The 15,678-nt window shown below is 54.4% G+C and overlaps 1 protein-coding gene across 1 annotated transcript in view; it reads right to left on the reverse strand.

Moving 5' to 3' along the window:
* The window catches only part of DSCAML1 (DS cell adhesion molecule like 1), a 338,974-nt gene that overhangs the window by 93,100 nt on the left and 230,196 nt on the right, over positions 1-15,678 (reverse strand). Inside the window, exons 4-6 of the mRNA XM_032868593.1 lie at positions 9,151-9,297; positions 3,949-4,227; positions 447-722 (exon numbers count right to left, since the gene is read on the reverse strand). Coding sequence (XP_032724484.1) covers positions 447-722; positions 3,949-4,227; positions 9,151-9,297 — 702 coding nt within the window. The remainder of the gene's footprint in view (positions 1-446; positions 723-3,948; positions 4,228-9,150; positions 9,298-15,678) is intronic.

Here is a 15,678-nt window from a genome sequence, read left to right on the forward strand (position 1 = left end):
GCCTGGCGGGAAGGGTTGAGAATGGGGAGAGAGGGACAGCCAGAAAGAGAGGGCTCAGGGAAGAAAGCAGAGGTGGGGCTCAAGGCAGTGATTCCTGGTGGGCAGTCCTAGGGCCCCTGTGAGATTGAAAGCCTCTGGCGCCTGAAAGAAGACTCCTTTTGTAGTGAGGTCCTAGTAATTTCGGAGGGCAGAGGCAATATAGCACGGTGGTTAAGAGACCTGAGTTCCGATCCCAACTCTGACCTTTGGCCAAGCTGTGTGACTTTGGGCAAGTGACCAAGCCTCAGTTTCCCCAACTGCAAAATAGGGAACATGAAGCAAAAGCATCTCCCCACAGGGCCCATGGGAGGACTAACTAAGACAGGCAGGTGCCTGGACCAGTGCCTGCTCTCAGGACGGGAGGGAGGGAGCCTGAACCCACCCGGGTGCCGGCCGCCCCAGCTCACCCTCCAGCACAATGATGGCGAAGTCCTGCGCCGTCTGGGCCTTGCGGGTGGCAAAGCACTGGTAGGCCCCAGAGTGGCTCTTCTGGGCTGAGGTGATGAGCAGAGTCTCGTTGCTGAGCCCGCGGATGGAGACGGCCTCGTCGGGCAGCACCAGCTCAGTGTTGCGGTACCAGCGGATGGTGAATTCCGGGGAGCCCAGCAGGGCACAGGAGAGGATGACCGTGCTGCCGATCCCGGTCTTTAGCTTCTTTGGTGTCAGGGTCACGTGAAGGGGGTCTGGGCCAGGCCAGCAGGGGAGGAGAGAGGAGAAAGGCAGCGGGGAGGAAAACAAAAGAAAACGGCTTTTACTGCAGAGCAGTGTGGCTGGGGTTGGGCTGGGGGGAGGCCCTGGTTCTGTCCCCAGAATCCTTGTGAGAGGGGCTGGGACTAGTGAATTCCCTCTCTAGACCTCAGTTTACTCATCTGTCAAATGGCAGGGTCAGGGCAGGTCATCCCTCTGCACCTCTTGTTATGACGGCTTGCACTTTCTGGACACATGGCCCTTGCCCTGTGGGGCTGGGGAGCTCCTTTCAGCTCAGAAGAGGACAGAAGCTTGGCTGGCTCATCATCTTCCCCAGAAATCAGGGAGGCACCCTTGGCCCTGCCACCTGTCTCTCATATCTGTAGAGATAACCAGCTGCCATCTTCTGTCACTCTGACCACCTTATTTCCCCCCCGGGGACTCTGCTCTCCAACCCGGATCCAGGAAGTAACATCCTCCCCCCTCCCGGCCTCCCTCCTTCTGTTCTCCATGCCATAGCTGGCCGCTGCCCTGCTTAGGACTTCCATGGTGCCCAAGAACTCGGTATGGCATTCAAGGCCATCGAGGCCCCTGGGGACCTGCCTCTGCTTCTCAGCCCTACAGTCTCAGGGCAGCAGCATTCCGTCTGTGCTTGCTGCACACCCGGGGTCACTTCTTACCCCAGAGCCTCCCCCAAGAGTGCTCTTTTTCCTCTTTGTCTAATGCCTATCCGTCCTTCACACTGAGCTCAAGGACACCTCGTCCAGGAAGCCTTCCTGGATACCACTCCCTTCCCAGGCTGAGTCAGGACCTCTCTTCTGGGCCTCTCTCGGTATCACTGTCACCACACTACACACGTGGGCTTTTAATCACTCCTCTGTGTCTGTTTCTGCCCCTGGCTGTGAGCACTTGAAAGCAGGGTTGTGTCTCTCACCTGGATGTCTACTGCTGCCCCAGCCTTGTTTATCACTGCTGGGAAGGCTGGCCACCTCTCTGCCCTGATCTCTATGGGCTTGGGGTTCTCTAGAGGAGGCTGAGGCCTGCAGGGGACTAGGACCCCAGTGAGGTCACCTGGAGGAGGGGGCAGCCTGGCTGGGCTGGGCACAGTCAAAGCACACTGGAGTCTGCTCCTGCCGGGCTCTCCCATTCTCTCCCAGAGGCCCTGCCCAGGAAATGTCAGTGCACGATGAGTCAGGTGGCATCCCGCTTGTCCCAGTCACCATCCAGGGCTCCCAGGGCTCGGCCAGCTACCTGCTCTCACCTTGCTGCCCCGCACGACTTGGTGATAAGATGGATAGGACGCTCGGTGGCAGAATGGGGGCGTGGGCGTGTGAAATACCTGCTTTCCTCTGGACACCTGGCAGAGCGGGGCTGGCAGAGAGAATGGAAAGTCCAGAAAAGCTGTGCCACCTGCCCTTGAACCTGGTTGTCCAGCCAAACCCAGTGTTGGGGGGAATGTGGAGCAGAGGGTGGGCGGGGAATCAGGTGTATAGCAGCAGGGGTGTGCACGTGGCTGTGGGTCTGTGTGCGTGTGCCTGGATGTGAGCACGCGAAGGTGGAGGAAGTGTGTATCTGTGAATGTGTATGGGCACCATACGTGTGTGCATGTGTGTATGGAGAAGTGGGCATGTGACCTTTCGACACCTCTGCCTGTGTGGGTGCGTGTCTGTGTGTATGTGTGTGTGTGTGCGCGCACGCGCACGCATGCACGTCTATCTGCTTGCCTGTATGTACTGAGACAGAGGCTATGAACACCACATCACCCAGAGTCAGGTTTGCTAATGTTCCAAGGGTTCAGGGGTGTGCCACCCTCCTGACCTGAGCCCTGAGGCGTGCATGCGTGCGTGCATGTGTGTGTGTGAGTGTGAGATGAGAGAGAGTGTGTATATAATGCGTGTGCACTGGGATAGGGGTAGAGGGGAAGGCCTATCCGACTAAGCAGGTTTGGACAGTACTGGGGCATGGAGGCGGACATCAGCGCTGGTCCTTCCACGCTCCTGCCCTGCCGGCTGGGGGCTCGTTAGGCTGTGAGGAGCCCCCGGTCCCCAGCTCTCTCAACACTCTCACCTAAGCATCTGTATCCTGGGCTGTCACCCCAGTGGGTTTCCTGGGGCTTTTTCTGCTCTTCCAGCCTCACACGTGTTCCCACAGGGAGGACTTCTTCCCAGCACCGTGGATAAATGTACCCTGACTGTTAAGATGCCCTTGACCACAGGGAGGAGACCAGGCTCACATCTGGGCTGGGGCAGGGGAACAAGACCCCAGGCCCAGGAGGCCAGCTAAGCAGGGAGAACACTGAGGGTCTGCAGACCTATAGCTCTATGCTCTTGAGACGGGGAGGGGAGAGGGGAGGAGGGCTGCTCTGGTCAGTCGGCATGGTGGAGGGAACTGCTGTGCCGCAGGGTGGATCACCGCTGGACAGCCTCCTCCCACCATCCAGGTTCAGGGACCCTCACGATACCCTTTGATATCACATTCAATGGGGCCTCAGGCTATGCAGCTGCTTGGTGGGATGGGATTCCCTAGGGGTCTCCAAATCCCAGCCCCACTGTGGTCAGAGCCTGACCTTAGCCCGGGGGCTCAGCAGCAGCACGGTCTGTGAACACCCCCGCCCCGCCCCAAGGGCTTGCTGGATCCTTGGAGGTCTAGGGCTCCGGGTTCGGGAGGAACAGCCAGGACAGGCTGATACCCCACCTGCAGATCCTGGAAAGCCCTCCTCTTCATTTTTTCCCGAGTCTGATCTGATTCATCAGTGTCCCCATCAATTATTGTGAAATATTCTGAGAATCGTGTCTGATGGGCTACAGTATGTCCTCTCTACTGGGTTAACACCAGCACCATTTCCTTTAGGGCACACACTCCTCCCTCTCGACAAGCCAGGAAGCCCCGTGAGCTCATCACCATCACTGTCACGCTCATGGTCCCTTCTGACCCTTCTGACCTCAGGAAGGCCCGGGATCATTCTCCCATTTTATAGAAGAGGACACTGAGGTGGTGACCACGGTTATGTGATTTGCCCAAAGTCGGTTCTTATCTGATAATGCCAGAACCAAGGAACAGATCCTCTGACTTCAAACCCAGAGCATTTCCTGGGATGTCCTGCTGCCTTCCCCAGCCAGGGGCTTCTCCCCTGGGGCCGGCCAGAGGCAGGTGCCACCGCTCCCTGTCATACCGCGGTGCTCTCAAAGGTTCCTAGGCCTGGCAAAGGGGTTCCCCACTCACCGATGACCGTGAGGGTGCCTGTAGCCTCTGCAGAGCCGAAGGTGTTGGTGACCTCACAAATATAGGTGCCGCTGTCCTCCGTCCGCAGGTCACTGATGGTGAGCCCCGTGATGCGCTTGGTCCAGCGGCTGTCAGCTGGGAGGGGCCGGCCGTCCTTGAGCCAGCGGATGGCAGGCACGGGGTAGCCGGAGGCTGTGCAGGGCAGCTCCACGGTGTGGCCTGCCCACACTTCCTGGGAGTGGAAGCCGTCCAGGATGGTGGGGATCGACTCGGCAGGGTCTGGAAGGCAGAGAGCATCAGTGGCCCTCGCCAGCCCAAGTAGGATGAAGCAGGTGCAGGGGTGAAGGGCGGAGAGGCAAGCACCAGAATAGGCACCTGCTGCCCACCAGTACCCAGCATGAACAACGCCCAGTGTGGGATGGCTTGTGGTGTCTCCTGGGCCCCAAACTCTGGCCCAAACTCTCCTACTCAGGCCAGATAGAGGCCCTGAGGGCCATGACTGAGAAGCAGGGGCTTGGGGAGGTGGGAAGAGGATAGTGTGGGCAGAAAGACAGACAGACAGATGTAACAAGGGAGACAGAGAGAGGTGCCGAGAGGGAGAGAGTGTGTAAGAGCTCCCTTCATAGACACGGTGCCTGGAGCCTGGCCCAGACTTGGGAGAAGGGACACCCTGTGACACAAGAGTCATGACTTTTCAAATCTGCGATTCTGGTAAGCCTTGGTCTGGGCCTCAGATTGGCCTGGGGGTGCCCATCAGGGTTGGGGGAACCAGCTGCCCTGTCCTGTCTCCTCCCATCTGCGATCCTAGCCAACTCAGACAGGGCCATGCTTTTCCATCTGTGCCCAGAAGGATTCAGAAGTAAAGCCTTCTGCAAACCACACCTACCATCCTGAATAATTCTCCATTTTACACTCCCAAGCAAGAGAGAGCCGTGACTGCAGGCCCCATGGCCCTGACCTGTGGCTGTCCCAGGCCCCTGGCTGGTGGGATTCTGTGAGTGGATCTCCTGTGCCTACACAGAGCAGGCCTATGGCTGCTGAACCTCTGACCTCTGGGGGAGGCCGACTGGGGGCTCCTGGACTCGTAGAGCTGGCTTAGGGGTCTTGGCGGCTACAGACAGAGGAGGGTCAGAGACCAGAGAGGTGCAGTGACCCGTCCAGGATCACACTGCAGAGCCGAGATCATAAATCAGGTCTCGCCCACCCTTGTTCAGTAAATTTTACGATCTAATACTGAGGTCAGCTCAACAATGAATGCTGGGAGCGGCAGGCATCCCCTCCGGATCCTCCTTGACTAATGGCAAATGTCTCCTGTCCTCAGCTCATCTCCCTCAGAGAAGGGTTGGGTGGGGAATTCTTGGGTGGTGGTGGGGAGAGACTTTGTAGAAGACTCTACTCCCTCCCCACCTTCCGTGGCTCTTCAGAAGGAGGTTGGGCTGAGAATCAGGAGAGCCAGGTGCGGGTCCGCCCCGGCCGTGGGGAAACCGTGTGACCTTGGGCGAGTCTCATTCTGGCTCAGAGCCTGAGGGTCACACGCAGGGGCCGGGGTCCTGGCGCTGCCTCCAAGTCTCATAAGGCTGTTGTAGGCAACAAGGCAAGATGTGTGTCCGAGAGCTTGACTGAGCGAAATCTCTGTGCAGCTCTGCCCCCGCCCTCCCTCCCCAGCCTCTTCCATGGCCTCTTCCCCATGCAACCCTGTGGGGATGGTCGGAATAAACAAACCCAGTGCCAGGGAAGAATTACTCAATGTGACACTTAATTGATGCAAAATACACAAATTCCGTGGCACACCGCAGAATTTACAAGCGGAGGGGCCGACGGGGCGGTGGAAGAAGGGGCGGGGGGAGGGAATTAATCACCGAGTCTCAGGCGTGAAATTAAATTCTGAGGGAAAGAAGCCTCTTTCATTACTCCGGAGCAGAAGTAAAATGCTGCGGCGTGTACCGGCGACAGCCCTGGGGGGATCGGGCGCTGCCAGGGCTGGCGTGGGGCTGGGGGAGCCAGATGGCTGAGCCCTGAGAAATCTCCAGGGGCGTTCGGGGCGCCCTGGGGAGGCTGCTGGGACCTCTCCAATCGGATGAGCCGTGCTGCCCCGGAAAGGTGCCCTGAACATGGCTTCTGCACGTGGCTTAGCCCCCCACCCCCCCACCCCATGAGCTGGGGAGACCTGGACTCCTCAGCCAGCCTCTCTGGTCAAGGGTCTCATCTTTATAAAGGCAGACGATAATGCGTATTGCATGGAGTTCATACTCATGGAAGCTCTCGGTAAATTCTAGGAAGGACCTACATGCTCAGAATGGCAGTTTGGGGGTTGGATTTTAGGGAGCTCAGACTGTTCTTGCAACTGCCTCCTTCACCGTGGACCATACAGAAAGAGGAAAGTCGCTCTCCTCCCCCTTCCCAACAGACGCTCTTTGGAAAGCTGTGGGAACAATGATGCAGCAACAGCACAGGAACAAGACAGCCACCACAACACGGCAGCTCCTCTCCTGAGTGCTCCCCACGTGGCAGACACTGAGCTAAGCTTTGCCCATCTGGTCCCTATTTCTCACAACAAGCTGGGGCGGGGGTTATGTTTTGTCGCTCCCATTGTACAGATGAGGAGCCTGAGGTCTGGGACTCTCCTTATTCTCTGCCGCCTTGCACAGCCCGTGAGGCGTGAGGCTAAGCCGGCACCTTGGGCTGGATCAGAGTCCTTTACCCAACACATTTCCTGTGCCCATCTTCCTTCCCGCCCTCTTGCTTTCTGGAACACTCTGTGAGGACTGAGGAACCCACGGGTGTGGTTGCTGCCCTCACTAAATGACCGTTGAGGACACACTGCCACGTGGATCCTTTCACTCCCTCCTTTTGCCCTGGGGCCTGGGGAGATGGGGCCACCCTTCCCCGGGTGTCCAGCCACTCCTGCCAGCCTGGGGGCTCTCAGGGGTGCCTGTCACTAGACGGTGAACCTCCGCAGCAGAAACCGTGGCCAGCCTCTCTAGCTCAGGACTGACGGAGTGCCCTCCTCAAGCTGGAGTGGATGTGTGGCACATGGGGCTGGAGGCTGAGGCCTGAGCTCCCCGACGTGCCCCCCTCGCACCCCCTCTGCACTGCCTTCCTCCAGTATCACTTGCACTTTTGCCGAGACAAGCAGCTTGCAGATGCCTTGTCATGCCACATCATATCAGGACCATGTCACCGCCGGGACCCCGTCCCCTTGGCTCCCTCTGTTCCCTTCCCTCCAGGTCCCTCCAGCTCCTTTCAGCTCCCGTTCTGCCTTTGTCCCTCTGGGAAGTTTTCTTCTGTTCTGTTTTCTCCCTGTCCTCTGTCTCTCTGTGCCTGCACCTCTCGCCTTCTGTCTGCCTGGGGGGCCTCCCTGTCTTTACTTCTGTCTCTCATTTGGGCTTTATCTCTGACAGCATCTCTCATTCTCTTCCTGCCCCAACTCCCCTTCTCCCCACAGCTGGTGGGGAATGGAGACCAGAAGGAGATTGGGGTTGGCACACCCTCCCGTTTAAAGGGTGTCTTTTTTGAGAGACACCTGTCTACTCCCCCAGTAAAAGTGGAGGTGAAGTTGGCAGGATGAAGGGATTAAATATTTGTGCAGGAGAAAGAAGCAGGCTGGCAGGAAGAGGGGATTTCTGCACCATTCCCCTGTTTTATGAGAAGCATGCAAATGAGATGCAAAGCAGCATGCAAACAAGTCCCAATACTTCTGAAGGAACCACTCTAACACATTAGGGAATTGGGCTGCAGATTCCAAAGTCTCGCCACAAAGACAGAGGCCCTCAGTGCAGCCACCAGCAGTTTCCCTTGGCATTGCTTAGGTCCACAAATCTTTACTTAGCACCTACTATGTGCCAGGCACAGGGCCCGGTGCTGGAGACGCAAAGAGGGATCAGAGAGCCCTATCCTCTTGTCTCCTGCTCCTCAAATGGGCTAGGCAAATGAGAGAGGGTCTGGATAGAGATAATCTGAGGGTCAGCGTCATCCTCCCCAAACCCCAGACGGTCAGAGTGAGACAGAACCCTCTAGTCGGTCCTCTAGTTAGGCTACTTTTCCAGAAGCCCTGACAGGTTGCACAATTGGGTGAGTCTGGTCTCCAAAACGACCATGTTATCGGTTCACCCTCCTTCCACATGCCACTCCAACCCCACCTCCTCCACAGCAGAGATATTCAAATTGTAGGTCACAAACGGTTAGGAACTTAGGAAATCCATTTGGTGAGTTGCGACCAGCATTTAGATAAATCAAAATTGGATACGATAGAATAGGAAATAGCAGAGTTCATTTAAATGCATATGGTAGGAGCGATCAGTGTGCCTTGCACAGGTTATGATAAAAATGTCTATCTGTGGATTGCTGTCAAGAGTTTGGAAAAGCACTGCTTCCAGAAAGGCACTGCTCCTTGAGGGGGACCCTCTGCCCTCCTTTACTCTGTGACTGGGGCATGTGTGTGTGCTCAAATGACCCCTTCCGTGCAGAGAGGGGTGGTACCCTGGCTGCAGAGGGAACGTCCTGGCTTTGCCTCCCACAGGTTAAACAGTTGGGGCAAGTTGCTTGGCTTCCCTAAGATCTGTTTTTTCTCACCTGTAAAACAGAACAGCGTACCCCTCACGAGAATATTATGGTGCCTAATAGATAAGATCTGGTACGCAGGGGACTCAATAAAATTTAGCTTCTATCCCTTTGAAAAAGGGATAATCATTCCAGAAATAGAATCTTTTCTTTAGTTTATAAATATTATTGTTTATGGATTATATCCTTCCTACTCTCAATCTATAATAGAAGAAACACATGGGCTCATTGAAAACAGGGCAAATAGAATCTTAAAAAATACTTAGAGTCATGAAGGAACAAAATCCTCCCATATCTTATCTAATCTAACCTCATCGTTACTATGTTTGAACATTGGGTTATACTCATGAGCTTCCTGGCAGCAAAGGCAAAAAGGGGAAAGAGAAGATGGATTGCATTCACCTTCATTATCAGTTCTCCAGGAGATGTAGCTTGCTTAGGTGCAGACTCTGAGGTTCTTACACGAAGTGTACCCCAAACCACACTAGACGTGTTCTGCCCTGCTGGGCCCTGTATTTTTGTTCTTTAATCTCCTTCTCTGAGTCCCCTGATGACCTAAGTACACAGCAGTGTCCCAGATCCGTGGCGTGGACACAGCCATCCCCAGGGTGGGTTGGTGCCCTCTGCAGCCCTCTTGCCTACCTGTCACAGAGAGGCGGGCCCCATTGCTCTGCCGGGTCTCCCCACTATACTTGTGCTTGGTGATGCAGCGGTAGGTAGAAAGGGCGTCCTCCTTCTGCACGTCAGAGATGTACAGCCCGCCGTGGTGAGTAATAAAAAACCTGTTTTCTGGAGACACAATCAAGACATACTCCATTACTCCCCTGGCGGGGCACGCCAACAGAAGCCACTCAGGCTGGCAGCTGCCTTCCAGAACTGTTCCCAGAACTGTTATCCCTTTAGGTGTAGAGGTTTCCGACTTTTACAGAAGGATGGTGGGCTTTAGAGTCAGCCAAGATCTGGGTTCCAAACTGACGTGTCCACTTAATAGCTGTGTGACCTTGGGAAAGTCACTTAACGTCTCTGAGCCTTACCCACAAAATGGGGTGCAAATAATGCATCACAGGACTGAAATAATAATGAAGTGTCTGGTGCACAGCAAGTCCTCATCTTTCCTAATTCTGGGCAAGGGTTTGCAAAGTTCCTTCACATTCCATGCTCATCAGTTCTTACAGGCATCTGAGGTGTCCTCTCCATCGTTAGTCACACGACCAACAAGCAGAGCAGAACTCAGGCCTTCTGGATCCCAGCTTTCCCCACATATGGAGCCCAGGACAAGCCTAAACCCGTTTCTCTGAGTTTCTGTCATCCATTCACTCAGCGAACAGTTGCTGAGGCTACCTATGCTAGCGGTGGGGACGTGGAGAGCCAGGGTTACAACACTCATTCAATACTCAGTTCTCGAACGCTCATTCTGTGCTTTACTTTTCCCGGTCCTTCCACGGTCTTATTGTCAGGACTCGGCAGGGAAGCCGGAAGGACACGGGATAGGACACCCATTTTGCGGATTATGACACCTGACGCCACTTAGCGGTGGAGTGGATTTCCTTGTCTGAGGTCCCAAGGCAAACCCTGAACTTGAGCCTAGTCAGGGCTCACTTTAAAAGGGGAGAATATGGACTTGCCAGCTGGGGCGGGGATTGCATTTAGCTTCAGATGCCCTAAGCCCAAGACAGCGCCCTCCCACCCAAGGTCCAGACAGACTGAGAGTGAGATGCTGATTGGGTCCCTCTGCCTGCTCTCTGGGGACTAGGCTGCTTCCCCAGACAGGCATAAAAGACCCTAGGCTGCCATTTCCACCAGAAGTGGGCACTGGAATCAAGACCGTACAGTGTTTTAAAAAAGGAGCTATAGGGGAGAGGGTCATGCTGACTCCACTGGAGGGACCTGCTAACATTCGAATGCCAGGCTCTCATAAGGAAACACTTTGGGTGGCTCCATGCCCTTCAACTCCTATTATTTAGAGGTCTGCTTCCTCCCACCTGGGGGCTGATGACCCCCTCAACCAATGATGAGAGCTCTGAACACTGGCTCTCAGAAACATCCTGTGGTGTCCCACCACCCCGGAGCACCAGCCTCAGCACCAGGGAAATGGGATCTCGCCTAATGACACTTGGTGACAAGGAATGTTATAGAATTGTAGGGCTGAAAGCTGAAAGTGCCTGACTGCATCATTGACAAAGGTTCTCCAGCCTTCCTTTGAATGTCTCTGGGTTTGGGGAACTCACTACCTCTCTCAGTGGTCCACTCCAGAGCAGATAGCTCTGACTTTTAGAGACATCTTCCTTGGTCACGAATGGTCTCCTGGTGGCTCCCTCCACGGATCCTGGATCTACTCCCCGGAGCCCTAGGGAACTAGCCCGAACCTGCGTCACTGACACCTCCCTCACCAACTGGAAAGGAGCTGTGACGCCCTTCGACTTTTCATCAGGCGAAGCTATATCTTTTATATTTATTTAATACGGTCTCAAGGAACTTCTTCAAAATGGATGATCTCTTGTTTCTTAATGAATGTTGGTTTATCTACCAATCTCTGAATTTCCCCTCCCTATCTCCCATCCACCTTTGCATAGGATTAGACCTACTAGGTGCCAGGGGGGTACCTAACTATGAGCCTTACATGACCAGCACAGGATAGAGTGCGACTACCAATGCCCGGCCCAAGACGGTTTGCTTTTTTCAGGGGATGCGCTGGAGTGGGAGGCAGCCCCATTACACCCTACCTCCCACTCAGCTCACACTCAGCTAAGGCCTGGTCTGACCACTGCCATCTCTCCACCCTTGGATACCTGATCGTGTGGCCCTAGGTCTGGCTCCCCACCGAGCGGCATGGTTCCCCACTGAGCGGCAGATTGTTGGGGCCACACCCCTCGAAGAACACTGGGCCATCTGGCAGCCTGCCTGTCCTCTGGACCCCCACCACGCCCTCTCCAGCACCCAGACTGCACCTTGCAGACCCCCACTCAGTGCTGTGGGTGAGACACGAGAAGGAAGCGGGAGGGAGCCCAGCCTTGCTGCCAGCCGTCGGAGAGGACCCGAGGGAAGCACAGAGAAAGCCTGGCTTCCCCACCAGACTCTGAATGTGCCGTTTTGTCTCCATGTTGTGACATCCCAAAGTCAAATGCGGAAGCTCTCCCGTGATTTATTATGTAACTGGGACTGGAATGCAGAACTACTGGAGGGTGTTACTGCCAATCAGAAGTATCTGGTTGGAGGTGTGTGTTTGCGGGGGGAGAGACCCCCAAATCCACCTCAGCAGCCTACAGGTGCTCCAGCCCCAGCAGCTTGGACCCTGTGATCCCGTGGCCCCCAGCACCCCAGGACGACGGTGCACTTGGTCCTACTGGAATTTTAAGCTGGGAAGGGGTGCTGCGGGGATGGTGATGGGGAGCTGGGGTTTCTATGGCAACAAGCAGCTGCTGTGTCTGATGTTTCACATCCTTCATTGTCCTCATTTCCCCCCTCCCTTCCCCCCTTCTTGTGCATATTTAATTGCAGTAACATTTCCAGACACAGTATATCGCTCCTCGTGAAACAAAGGCGGGCCGCAGCCAGGGGGAGGCACAGCGCTTGCTTGCTCGAGAGAGGGGAAGAGAGAGGGGAAGGAGAAATCAGGGGTATTATGTTAATCCCCTCTGGGGGGGACTTGTGCAACATCGGTTGTGCATGTTTGATGAGAATCAGATGATGGGCCCTGCTGGGGAAGGGAGCAGCAAGAGGCCGGTGGAGTGAGTGGCATACGGTGTGGGATGGGGCCGGCACAGCCAGCTGGTGGGGGGTCCGGAGGGGCCAGGGATCCACAGAACAGCTGGCCTCCAGGGCTGGCTCTGATGGCGTGGCCTCGTAGTCGGGCAGCCCCTACTCCACACTCCAAATGGGACCGGCCATCCCTGGAACGGGTAGAGGAGAAGTTATCCCTCATCCTGGTTCCTTCTTCTCCGGGTAGGCTGGGTCCGGCTGGAGGAAGGGGAGTGGCAGCCATGACCTCCATGGCCAGCCCCCATCCTGAGGCCATATGGAAATGCGTGTCTGGGATCATGTTTGGTCGACACCGAGACTGGGAGGTACTAACGGCATGAGGTGGCCAGGGGCCAGGAGACATCTTTGGTCATCAATACCGTTCCACCCCAAATTCCAGCAGTGTCGCCATGGGCGTACGCCAGGAGGTTGCTTTCCCTCAGGCTCTAAGTCTGGGATACGGGTCTGTGTTTAAATGCGGACTGCTTTGATGCTGCTGGACTGTCACCTGCCAAAGGCTGTAGCATCGCCTGTGAACTTGCCGGTGACCAGGGATGCACAGTGTGTGGTTCCTTTTTTCTTTTTACTATTACTACAAATTCTCCACCCTGCTTTACCGTCCTTCTTCCTGGTGATCTGGAGTGGGCCTCTCCTTTTGTAAGCTCAATATTTATTGAGGACCTATTACATGTCAGGGCAAGGCTTTCATAAACATTATCTTATGCAATTCCCATAACGCTTTGAAATGGATACTATTGTTTTTACTAAGCAAAGCACAGAGAGGTTACATAACCTACCCACAGTCACACAGCTAGTAAATGGCAAAGTCTAGATGATCAGTCTACTTCCCATGCTCTTCCAAAGCTCTGTGCTAGACTGACTCTCCTAGAATGGCAGCCCTTCTCATAGGGACATAAGATCAGCAGCCTCTGCTTGGTTGCTTCTGTCAGTGGGGTCCTCACTACCTTATACCTTATAATGTAAGAGAGCACTCATACATTCAATTCAGTTTGGTTTATCAAGTCTCTATGGGGCATCCTTAGGTCCTGGACTGCACTCCATGGAGAGGTCTTGGACCTGGTCTCTGCCTTTTGGGATTCCATGGTTAGAAGACAATGTTCTTCCACCAGGAAAGGTGTTATCTTGGGGGCTGGCGAGGGGTGGGGAGACCTGATGGAGGCCATTAGTGAGAAGAGGAGGATAAAGAGGGTCCAAGCCCAGGACTGGATTTAGGAGGCTGGATTGGAGTCCTGGTGCTGCCACTAACGATGGACTGTGCACTGAGTTCAAAAGTATCTCCCAAAATGAATGCCCACCCAGGGTCTATGAACGGGAACTCATTGGAAACAAGATCTTTGCAAACATAATCAAGTTCAGATGAGGTCATATTGGATTGGCGTGGGTTCTAAATCCAGTGTGAGTTGTCCTCTTCTAAAAACGGGGAGATTTGGACACAGGCACATGAGCACAGAGAGAAGGCCATGTGAAGATAGACGTAGAAACTGGGGTGATGCATTTATAAGGCAATAAATGTGGCATTGCCAGCCACCCCAGAAGCTGTGTAAGAGGCCAGGAAGATTCCCCTCTAGAGCCGGGACAGGGAGCACGCCGTGCGGACACCCTGACCCGAGGCTTCTGGCTTCCAGAACCATGACATGGTAAATCTCTGCTGTTTTAAGCCATCGGGTTTGTGGTAACTTGTTACGACAGCCCTGGGAAACAGACACCGGGTGGCCGCAGGGGGTCCAGGAGTCTCCCAGGCCCTCAGTTGTCCCTCCTGCAAAAAAGAGGGGGGAGGTGGGGTACATGTGTGTTTCCCACCCTGCTTGGACATTAGAATCATCTCAGCAGCTTTTAAAATTAAACTCAGAATCTCTGGGGGTGTGGTCTCTGAAGAAATTGGTCTTTAAAGAAAGCTTTTCAGGTCCCAAAACGTGCAGGTGGGGCAGAGAGCCGTGGGGTAAGAGAAACTCACGAGGCCCCTTCCCTTTGACAACCAATGTTTCTCTGATGGCGCTCAGCTTCTGAGTCCCGTTTCCCCTTCAGGAAAACAGAGATAATAAATAGACCTTACGTCACGGAGCCATTGGGAGAGCCAGATGAAATGCAGCTTGTGAGAGGCCTTGGCACACTGGCGGGGCTCCATCACCCTCAATCCAAGTGACCCAACCTCAAGGAGATGAGGGGCGCTCGGTCCCTGTGGCTGGGCTTCCTGCAAATTCTCCCCATCCTTCCCCATCAGGAGCTTGGCCATAAAGAAAGGGGACGCCTGCCCTTGGTAATGCAGAGGTCCTGCACACAGCGGCTAAGTGAACCAACAGCATCTTCTTGGTCTTTTTCTAAAAGGTCAAACAGCTGGGCCTCAGAGACTCCCCAGAGCTGCAGGAGAAAGGAACACTAGAAATCTTGGAGCTCCTGGCAGCTCCAGGGGGCTGCAAGTGGCGGGGGGAGAGGGGACTGCCCTCTGCAGAGGCTGGGCCTCTCTCTGCGCTCAGAGGCAGGTAGGAGGGTCTGTTTGGTAGGAAGAGGGTGCTGGGCAGAAGAGGAAGAAGGAGCTGAGGGTTTGCAGGAAGGTATGGGCTCCACGGATCCCACTCCTAGCCCCTAAAGCAAGGGAACAGAAATGACCAAATACAGCAGGGACAGCAGCCTCCTGCCTGGCTCCCTGCTTCGGCTCCTGTCCCTCCTCCATCTGTTCCCAACCTACAGCCCGAGTGAGCCTTTAAAACCGGAGTCAGATTATGTGGCTCCTTTCCTCAAAGCCCTCCAATAGTCTCTCATTTCACTCAGTGTGAAAGCAGTGCTGATTGCAAAGTGGGTGCTCTAGAAATAAATATTTCTAGAACGAATGAATGACACTTCCCAAAACTTGAAGGTAGTTTTATCGGCATGTTGCTCATGATGAAACAGCAACAAAGCAAAGTCAGATACCAGCTCTAATTTTACCTCCTCCAAGAAGCCTTCCCAGATTAGCGCACCCCCAATTCTGAGCGTTTCTACATCTGGCAAACCTCTTGCCACTGCTAATCACTGTGTCTGCTATATCCAATCACTTTTGAAAATAATTATGTTTGAGCTTTCCAAAGTCAAAGTTAAACAGGATGGAGGTTCCTTAAATTAATAAAAATAGAATTACTACGTGACCTAACAATTCCACTTCTGGGTGTGTACCTGGAAAAATTAAAAGCAGGGTCTTAAAAAGGACTTTGTTCACCTGTTCATGGCATTAATCACACTAGTGAAAGGTGGAAAGAACCCAAGTGTCTGCTGATGGACGAGTGGACCAGGAAAGGTGGTTTAGACACAGGATGGAATGTTGCTCAGCGTTCAAAGGGAAGGGCATTCTGACACAGGTGACGGTGTGGGTGAACCCTGAGGACATTATGCTCAGGGAAATAAGGCGGTCACAAAAAGACAAATACGGTCTGATTC

Source organism: Lontra canadensis, unplaced genomic scaffold, assembly GCF_010015895.1.
Source record: "Lontra canadensis isolate GAN:19392208 unplaced genomic scaffold, GSC_riverotter_1.0 scaffold36, whole genome shotgun sequence".
Classification (NCBI taxonomy): Eukaryota; Metazoa; Chordata; class Mammalia; order Carnivora; family Mustelidae; genus Lontra; species Lontra canadensis.